Source organism: Anser cygnoides, chromosome Z (assembly GCF_040182565.1).
Source record: "Anser cygnoides isolate HZ-2024a breed goose chromosome Z, Taihu_goose_T2T_genome, whole genome shotgun sequence".
In the NCBI taxonomy this organism is placed as follows: Eukaryota; Metazoa; Chordata; class Aves; order Anseriformes; family Anatidae; genus Anser; species Anser cygnoides.
In genome coordinates, this window is record NC_089912.1 from 77,986,587 (window position 1) to 77,996,806 (window position 10,220).

Consider the following 10,220-nt stretch of genomic DNA (forward strand, 5'->3'; position numbering starts at 1 on the left):
TCAATATACAATAGCAAAAAGTCATTAAATATCGGATGCTTTTACTGAGACAGATGTGATCAGTCTCTCCTCAAGAGAGCTGTTGAAATGTGGGCATGCACACCTGCTGGTAAAGAACTGTTGAAGTCTGCATAGAAATTAACGGTTTGTTCCTCTTGCCATTGCAGACTGTTCAGAAGAGCAGTATATGGAATGGCATCAAAGAATGCATCACAAGGCTAAGAACTAGGGGGACACAGCCATTGATAATAATAAAATGACAGGATCTTTTTTAATTCAAAGAACTGGACAAAATCCTCTTTGAAGTAGGAGGCTTTCACTTGCAAGTCAAGAACTACCCCCTGAGAATTCTTAATGTGAAGGCAGTCTAAACAAGAACTTACAAGAACAATGAATTGACCTGTTTCTCCTGTATGTGCTAGTACTGCCAACATTTAAATTTTCTTCACTAGGCACAAAAGTTAACTATTTCACTGGTATCAAGGCTCAAAATAGAAAGTTCTACACAGCCTAATGCAAGTGATATCTTACTTTACGAATTCTTAAAAGTACTGTCCACAGGAAGGCACTCATTCTAAAAGACTGGTAATAATTCACTAACAGACACTTCCCAAAAAGAAATCCACTATTCCTGCCTCCAACTCCTTCAGTTGTGGTCCATGACTCAAAAATTATTTGAGATCCTACCCATACTTGAAGCCTACTAGTTTGGAGTGCAATGCTTAGGTTTTTCTATCAGTACCATCATACAAGATAAGTAATGATTTACTAAATATTTTAACTTTGCTCCAAATAATATTGTGATTAGATGGTAGACAACAGGCAAGTACATCAAGTAATTCTAACTGTGCATCAAAACTTCTTCCAAAACTGCCAATAGTCTTACCACCTCATTGTAGCTTGGAACTTACAAAGTTTAGTAGTGAAGAGTTTTAGGACTAAGCTGAGCACATGCCTTGCTTCTGTCTTCTGATTTACCTGAAATATAATACTAAAGTTAAAGAAAAACATTGCTATCTCTCATTTAAATGTTCCTTATTCTTATACAGTAAGCATGACTTTACTTTTCAAATTAAAACAACTATCAATTCTTAAAGTAAGACATGAACACGCATACCAACAGATTCCTCAGTCTACATACACATTTAGTGTGGCAAAAGCCAGACAGAACAATTCATATCTAACATGCAAAGTAACTATCAGACATTCACAAACTATATAACTTGAGGGAGAACTAGCCCTGCTTATACAAAAAATGTAGTAATTCCTTTCCTGCCTCCTAATTCACGTTCCAATTATTTCAAAATTATGCCCTAAGTTTTTTTGTTACATCAATTCTCTCAATAATTCTCTTCCAAAGATACTTAAAATATTTTGCATATCAAATTCCTTCTTATGCCTGCTCACTAAAATCAGCGTCTAAGAGTCTAAATAATAAAATAAGAAAGTTGTTCCTGCATCTAAAATGAGCTAGAGTTCTTTAAACAACTTTCTTCATGATCTTGGCAACCTACTTGTGTTTTGTTATGCTTTGTCCATTTGTGAAATGAAGACAATGCTTATTTTTGGAATATTCTGTTGGGTAAAAGGGTTTATAGGGTTAACTTACTAACTGTAATGTTACAGGAGCCATAATCCATAGCTATCACCAGTGCAGAAATATGTTATTCAATCAGAACTTGATTGTTTATCCTCATTTTAGAAGTTCCCTTTATAAAAGCACATACATTTTTAAAAGTTATTGAATATGAAGTGCTTAAGTTATTAGAGAGTGCACCTAACAAAAAGTCTTTGTTCTAATTATAAATATATTTTAATTAGAATCATAGAATGGTTTGGATTTGAAGAGACCTTACAGATCACACAGTTCCAACCCCCTGCCCTGGGCAGGGACACCTCCCACCAGACCAGATTGCCCAAAGCCCCATCCAGCCTGGCCTTGAGCACTTTCAGGGATGGGGCACCCACAGCTTCTCTGGGCAACCTGTGCCAGTGCCTCACCACTCTCTGAGTGAAGAATTTCCTCCCTACGTTTAAGCTATATCTATCCTGTTTTAGTTTAAAGCCATTACTCCTTGTCCTATCACTGCACTCCCTGACAAAGAGTCCCTCCCCAGCTTTCCTGCAGGCCCCCTTTAGGTACTGGAAGGCTGCTGTAAGGTCTCCCTGGAGCCTTCTCTTCTCAAGGCTGAACAGCCCCAACTCCCCCAGCCTGTCTTTATAGGAGAGGAGCTCCAGTCCCTATACCATCTTTGTGGCCCACTTCTGGACTCTTTCTAGTAAGTCCATGTCCTTGTTGTGCTGGGAGCCCCAAAGCTGAATGCAGCACTCCAGGTGGGGTCTCACAAGAGCAGAGTAGAATTACTTACTGGTTCATCTTTAACCACCAAGCATAAGTCACCGTCACTGCTACGAGTGCCAAATCCATTCAGTGACGACCCAACCAAAAAGAGTCTGCTCTCTGTAACAAGAGAACCACAGATTAAAACCTGATGTGACATGTCAAAGTTTAGAGGAAAGAACTGTGAATATCAACAGTGCTGAGACAAGTATTAAGTAATCAAAACATACTTGGAAAAATTCGCTGAATTTCCCTCTGGAGTTCTATTCTGCAGAGCTCTTTTTTGTTCAAATCAGAGGTCTGTTGCTGACATAGTTGAAACAACTCCAAAACCTGCTGACTTAACTTGACACACATTCAAAAAGTAAAGATAAAGGAAGTGAACATTCTTTCCTGTTGCCATTATAAGAAACAGAAAACTGCATTTGAAAAAAAAGCCCAGCGTTGTTTCATGTGATCTGTTCTGTAGTGTAGTTTTAGTTTGTTGAATTCATCCTGAACACTACCCCAGAAGAAGTTTCTGTGAATTTTTTACATTTAAATTTGCTCAATCTGTTTTAAAATGCCTATCCACAAGAAATAATTGTTGTCCCATCAGTATCTGCAACCTTTCAGCAAATAAACAGTAAGAGACCAGAAATATGTTCTGCTGACTAAAATATCAACTGTTTTCCTACCAGTAACTGGGACAAAATTAAACACTAAAACTGACTTATGTTTTCTTCATTTTTTTGACCCAACGCAAACCATTAGAGAAGTGGTTAAATCTTTAGTGAAAGCAGATATTTACCGTTTCTCTTTAACACCACCACTGGCATATGTTATGATCAGACATACATACTAAAATCTTTCGTCATGTTGGGCAGATAAAATATTAAGACTAATTAGCCACAAGCTTTTTTTTTTCTTCATAAAAAAAGAGCTTATCTCCCATTGCTTGATGATTTTATCAGGATTCTCCTTGCCCCCAAATCCTTGATAAATGCACCATCCCTTCAATTTCTACTGTTTCTGGAGCAGATGTAGGTTTCCTGAAATCAACGTGAAAATCAAACAGCACAAGAAAACAACATGCCTACCCCCAAAAATGCTTCAAATGCCTAGGACCTAGCTGCCTAGTGGCAGCTACATTTTTGATACTCCTTCTAATGGCAGCCCTGCAGTAGAGACCACAAGACACCATCAAAGAACTCTGATGAAATGTGAATGGCCTCCCTCAGCAATATCAGACCCCACCTACAGAGAAGATAGATGTCAAACACAGGAATAGAAGGAGATTACCTTATCTTCGGCCACAGGAAGTGTGATTTCTGTAACATATGGAAACGAAGAATCTTGCAACGGAGGGACGCATACACTTAAATCTGGTACATAACGTGTGTTGAACAGTGGAGATGGAGTTGAGCTTGGAAAGGAATATGTATGTTCTTCTGGTAAAGGCACTGCTAGGTTAACTACAGTTGTTTCATGGTGAGGTGAATCAAACCGCTGTCGTTTGACATCATATGGAACACTTTGTTCACTCAGTCTCCTGAAAAAAAAAAGAAAAAAGAAAAAAGACAGTAATTCCTCTATCTTGCCAGCTCCAACCTATGACTAAAGAGTAGTTAGTGCAAAGTACAAATACTAATGATTAAACTATGTGACTATTTCATTAAAATCAAGTGTTATTCTACAGAACAAAAGGCATGTCCATCCTAGATATTAGGTGAAATAAACCTGGAACAGGAAGAGAGAACACACAACTGCAAAAGTGCAGCTACAATTGAAGTGAACTGACACAACCAGAACTACAAAACAACAGTATTTATATTAACTTTGAAATTAAATGGCAAATTCAGTTAATTAGGACAGCTAAGAAAGATAAATGCTAGTCATACTATTTTTGTGACCAACTACTTTTTTATTATAAAAAAGACATACACAGACTATTTAAATGTACTTTTCTTTAAACTGAAATCAACAGAAGTGCAGTGAGAAGTTTTGTGAATTCTGAATACCCCCTGATGAATAAGGTAAGTTCAGTAGGGGGGAGGTGAGAAAAAGAAAGTTATCAGAATAGTCACTCAAAATGTAGCATTTGTCTGTGTAGGCTTAGTATATAGGTAGGAAAACGTGTAATCCAGGCAAAATAAGACCACTATTCTTTTGACAAACCAACCTAACGATTCTACTAAGTCACACGTCATAATGTCTCATTTTGAAACACAAACTTGTGTTTCTTCATTAACTCATTTGTCATAGGAATTCATGTACCTTGTAAGACACATAGCGATCTTATTACAGACAGCCCCTTGGTAACCAAACCCTTCATTAAGAAAAAGTTATAATGAGAGCTGATCAATGGCTGAGTACTGTGGTCTATCCATAGTAAAGCGAATATGAGAGGATATTCATGTTTTGCTTATATATCAAGTATTGCATATAAGCTTACTAGTACGAGGTTGTTAAATTAAAAAAAAATAAATGAAATCCAATGTTCATATGTATCAATGAATTAGTTATTTATAAAACTACAATTATTCTTGCAGTCAGGAAAGATGGCATCAACATCATTTGGGGATCTGGACAGACAGTATTATTAATTAAATAAAAAAATTTCACTGAAGAGACCTCAAGTCACCATTTCAGTCACCAAGTCTGAGAGAAGTTCTGCTAACATCACCTACACTCAGTCTTAAAGGAACTCACAACATAATGCTAAATCAAAACACGAAACTGTTTCAGTTTATTTTAACTGAAAAGAACTTACATGGCTGATCTTCAGCAAAAATACCTTAAGAAGAGTTGACTCATGATCTACGGATTAACTAGTGGATTGCAAAGCTCTTAACATAGCATAGCTTTCCATAAGCCAGGCTGGTCAAGAAAAAAAAACAACATGCATGCAGCATGAATCCAGGAAATTCTTTAGTTTGTGGGATGCCTGTATACTCAACTGTAATTTATCTCTGTGCTTTCAATTGCACTTAATTGTTCTTAAATCTGTTAAATCTGGTACAGGAACAGCATACAAGAAATAGTTATCAAGATAAAGTTTCATCTGAAACAGCTTGTTCACATAATTAAAAATTGTGCAAATACTTATCAACTACTGTTTCTAAAGTCATAAAGCAATTTTTTCTAATACATTAAGTGAAAATAAAAACCACACTCTTAATCTGAAATCCCTCTTCCTGTTGCAGCTGAAGTAACTAAGTTATGTAAATTCACATCACAGAATCACAGAATGGTTTGGGTTGGAAGGAACCTTAAAGACCATATAATTCCAACCCCCCTGCCATGGGAAGGGACACCTCCCACTAGATCAGGTTGCTCAGGGCCCCATCCAGCCTAAAGCCATTCTTCCTTGTCCTATCACTGCACCCCCTGACAAAGAGTCCCTCCCCAGCTTTCCTGTAAGGCCCCCTCTTTAGGTACTGAAAGGCCATTGTAAGGTCTCCCCGGAGCCTTCTCTTCTCCAGGCTGAACAACCCCAACTCTCTTGGCCTGTCTTCATAGAAGAGGTGCTCCAACCCCTTGACCAACCCTGTGTCCCTTCTTGGGACTCTCTCCATGTCCTTCTTGTGCTGGGGGCCCCAGAGCTGAACGTAGCACTCCAGGTGGGGTCTCACAAGAGCAGAGCAGAGGGGCAGAATCACCTCCATCGCCCTGCTGGCCACGCTGCTTTTGATGCAGCCTAGGACTTGGTTGGCTTTCTGGGCTGCAAGCTCACATTGCCAGCTCATGTTGAGCTTCCCTTCAACCAGCACCCCCAGGTCCTTTTCCTCAGGGCTGCTCTCAATACATTCTCTGCCCAGACCATATCTGTATTTATCTATCTATACATACACATATATATAAATAAACTAAGTCTCTCTCTTACTTGTTTGAAAAGTAGCCATATTGTTTCCATAAAATTTCTCTTTAACAAAAAACAAAAAGAACATATACGCCTGAATTTAGCACTTTCTATTTGAAAAATAAAACATTACATAATTAAGCAAAAACAGAAGAAACATCTACCGTGTCATCAGTAAGACATCACAATTCCCCAGAACGTTGAAGAGTTTTAACTTGAGACAGGAAGGGAACACTCATTTATTGACACAAACTCTCCTATAGTCAAGCATACACAGACTGTGATCTGTTTTAGTACTAAAACAAAACACCCAAGTCACAGTTCTGTAAGGCCACAACTGTTGAAAAGAAAAACTACACATACTAAGTCCCTTATGAAGACTAAAATTTCTCAAAAGCAGATACAAGAATGATTTAAGAGCCATGACATGGCCTGTTTCATCAAAAAGTTTTATTCACTATTCTTGAAACTTCTAACAAAATTAAACTCACACAAAAAATTGGTATTAGACAAACATCCTCATGGGTACAGTACAACCATAATTAATCAGACACACCCACACCCACTTCCCCCATCATCTTACTTTCTTCCTCGGAATGACACAGGAGCAGAAGATGTATGTACTGGACTGCCATTTCCATAAGTCAGTGTCTGTGGTATAACAGCAGTTGCAAGGTTCACACTCAACAGATCCCTGGAAAGACTAAAGTCCGTAACTGTTAATTCATGTAGCAACTACTAAAAGGCTTTTTACAAGTTGGTCACATTTCTGTGCATTATCAACTCTAACTATTGCAATGACGTTTGTTGTGCAGTACACGCAACACAGGAGTGCATTAAAACTTGCAAGTCAATAACATAGATGACAGAACTCTGTTTTACACGACACCCTTCTATTTTGTACCTAATACAGTTTAATGTTAAAAACACTGAAAAACACCTTCCATTAGCAGAAATTCTTTTATAACACAGTAGCTGTATTTTTCAACTCACTCCCTTATATCAAATCTTACTGTACTTACGCAGCATTCTGAAAGCTGATCTGAGCATCAATAATTTGCTGGTTAGAGAAAAGAGTAGGTGGTATATTTACAGGAAGCTTGTTGAAAAAAATATTCTGCTGTTGATGTTTTGGAGGGAAGGGTGAACAACCCAAGTTGGAGGAATTTGGGAACATGCTCCTTTTCACTTGAAGTAAACATGTATCCTTTTACCTACATTCAAAACAAACGAACAAACAAAATTAGGCAACGAATAACTACTAGTTACCTTTTAACCTCTTGGGTTTAAAATTTGGAACTGTTTAGAATATATCTTTATGTACTGCTTAAAAGAATTTTAATTCTGGGCTAGTTGTATCTCCTTTCAGGACAAGATGCAAAATAAAAATACTATATTCTCCAAGTTTCACACTTCAATTGACAGTTGAAGTTTCTTCAGTTGTTTTCTATTTTAAGTTTCCATTACATAAGAACCCTGCAAATAAACAAGGTGTGTCACTGGCAAACACAGTTGCTCGTGATTAACCTTAACACCTTGCATAAAACAATTTACCCAGTTAGTACAAACTCAAACACAAGAGGCTCACAAGTTTCTCAAACACAAGTTTGTTCAAAATCTTTTAAATAGAACATTCAGAAGTCATAAGAATAATGGCAGTGATTCTGTAATTATTATACCAAGAACTTTTATCAAACCAATGCTATAGTAATAGAAGTGGAAAAAGTGCTACAGAGTAGTCTAAGTTCAGAATAACATAACACTTCTAGGTTCTCTCAATTATCAATCTATATGTATATAAATACACTACATATATATAAATATTATATTTAAACTATATGCATATATGTAATAAAATGCATTAATAGTTACATTAATAGCCATTATGTCATACTCTGAAATAAAACCAGCTATTCCTAATTTTATTATAGTAAGAGCTCACTGCTACCAGTGTCTTGATGTCATCTTTCACCTACCACTGTGAATTGCTGTTGTGTTCTGACCTTCTCGGACAGCTCCTACTGTCGCTGCAGGCAGCATCAGAACAGAACCTACACAAATAAGATGCAAGGAGTTTATTTGCTCAGCAATGACAAGCCTTCCTTCTTGCAAGTTGGACTCAGTGATCCTCGTGGGTCCCTTCCAGCTCAGGATATTCTATGATTCTGTGATTCTTGTGATGAGAGTCCACACTAGTGAAAACTTCTTTCTCTCCTGTCCCTGAGGTTTACATGCTGTCTGAATGACATCTATGTGCAGCCCCAAACCCATTAAACAGTACAAACCAAAATACACACGGAAGTTGTATTAAGGAAGTTAGTAGACAGTGTAAGGATTCCAGCGAGAAATTCGTAATTTGCTGAAGGAACCTTTCACAGAAGCAAGTCCCTTAAACTTCCCATTTCTAGCACAGACAGGCAGCACAAGGGCTGTTAACACCCCTCCTCTCGTCTCTAAGCACCCCGGGCACTTTTAAGGCATTCTCTACGGTATACGTGAGGAGTTGATGGATATAATTAATTAGCATCAGTAGCAGAACCGTGCATCAGAAATCAGGGTTTAATTTAGCTCTGAAAGTGACAGTTTTCAACCTTTAAGGTCGTAACCACCAAGAAAAGGAAACAAATCAAAAGCAACGAAGGGAACATTAAACACAAGTCCCCCCACTCGGAACCCAAAACAACGCCAGGCTGCCGTCTCACGGCAGCTATGACAGCATTTATGGCGACTTTCCGGGCTGAGTACCTCGAAGGAAGTCGCAGGGCTCTCCAAAAGGAGGCTCACAAGCATCACAGTTGCAACACCCTTCCTCGGGCGGGCACTTCTTCCAGGCGGGCGCGTACTCCTGAGGGAAACAAACGAGCAGGCGCTGGCACCTCCCCACAGAGCGAGCCCCCCCGCGGCCCTCCCGCCTCACCGCGGCCCGGCGGAAGCCACCCGGTCCCCCTGGCGGCGCCAACCCCTCCGCACGCTCACACCGGGCCGGATCAGGGGGCCTCCGCGCTTCAGGCAGCCGCCTCGCCCGTACTCTGCGTCTGAGCGCGGATCTCGGGCAGCAGCACGTCCCGTAGCCCGACAGAGAGCCTCCAGCCGGGCGCTGCCCCTTCACCCGGATCCGCAGCCGCCGCCAGGAAGCGCCCGCCCCGCCGGGACCGGCCTCCGCCGCCCCCCGCTGGGCGCATGCGGACATGGCGGCCGCCGGCATGGCGGCGCGAAGATGGCGGAGGGGTGCTGCGGGGGGCCGCGGTGCGGTCCTCGGGCTGGGGCAGGCGCCTGCCCGCAAGGAAGCGAGCCGAGGGCCGGGCGCACGGCGTGTGCTCCCCGTGCCCAGCCGTTGCTGTAGGCGGCTGGCTCGTCTGGGCAGCGCCTGGCGGCGCGTTCCCCGGTGGCGGGAGGGCTGAAAGAAGGAGGTGGCAGCTCGGTGTCGCGCTGGCGGGCGGCGGCGAGTCGGGCCAAAAGGCAGGGCTGATAGTACAGGACCTTTGGTTTCTAAGGGTGTTGGTTGTTTACATTATCTACAGCCCAGACGTGTGTCAAGGAGGTAATATTTGGGTAAATAAACAAAGAGCTGGCCCCAAGAGATTGTGGATGTGCAGGGGTAAATATGAGGTCAAGATGAGTCAAAACACTCATACGCTGAAGAATGAAAGAGTTCATGAGGCGGGAGCCACACCAAAGTTTGATTCCTTCCCTGGGAGAAGGAGAGTTACCATCAGTGAACGCTTGACTGAGATCAAGAGCTTAGGCATTGGTGTGGAGGCACCGTGGAAGCTGCCATCTTTCAGAAAGAAGGGGCAGGTTGAGGACTGGTTCACTGGCGAACTTACCTTGGCCACAGATGGAGCTGTCATGGCTAAAGGTTCTGGCCTGTGCATTGAGCATCACATTTTGTGTACAGATAAAGAGAAAAACAATAATTTGGAAGAGCATGTGCCTAAGTAACCTGTGTTGCTATGTTTTTCATTGTGTGCTTTTCCTCTGCTGCTCGGCACAACTTGATATTTAATGTGTGCCTTAATCTAGGTACTAAATCTAACC

General features: G+C 40.8%; 1 protein-coding gene across 3 annotated transcripts in view; it reads right to left on the reverse strand.

The window, feature by feature from the left end:
• The window catches only part of TENT2 (terminal nucleotidyltransferase 2), a 41,865-nt gene extending 32,522 nt beyond the window's left edge, over window positions 1-9,343 (reverse strand). For 2 of the 3 annotated variants that reach the window (XM_013190869.3, XM_013190867.3), the window contains exons 1-9: window positions 9,159-9,317; window positions 8,928-9,027; window positions 8,159-8,233; window positions 7,205-7,396; window positions 6,766-6,885; window positions 3,623-3,872; window positions 2,572-2,686; window positions 2,370-2,461; window positions 912-978 (exon numbers count right to left, since the gene is read on the reverse strand). In XM_013190869.3, the coding sequence (XP_013046323.1) occupies window positions 912-978; window positions 2,370-2,461; window positions 2,572-2,686; window positions 3,623-3,872; window positions 6,766-6,885; window positions 7,205-7,359 (799 nt within the window). In that variant the 5' untranslated portion in view covers window positions 7,360-7,396; window positions 8,159-8,233; window positions 8,928-9,027; window positions 9,159-9,317. Of the gene's footprint in view, window positions 1-911; window positions 979-2,369; window positions 2,462-2,571; window positions 2,687-3,622; window positions 3,873-6,765; window positions 6,886-7,204; window positions 7,397-8,158; window positions 8,234-8,927; window positions 9,028-9,158 lie in introns of all 3 variants that reach the window. The other variant, XM_048079499.2, reaches the window with a different exon arrangement.
• Between the last annotated feature and the right edge of the window lie 877 nt (window positions 9,344-10,220).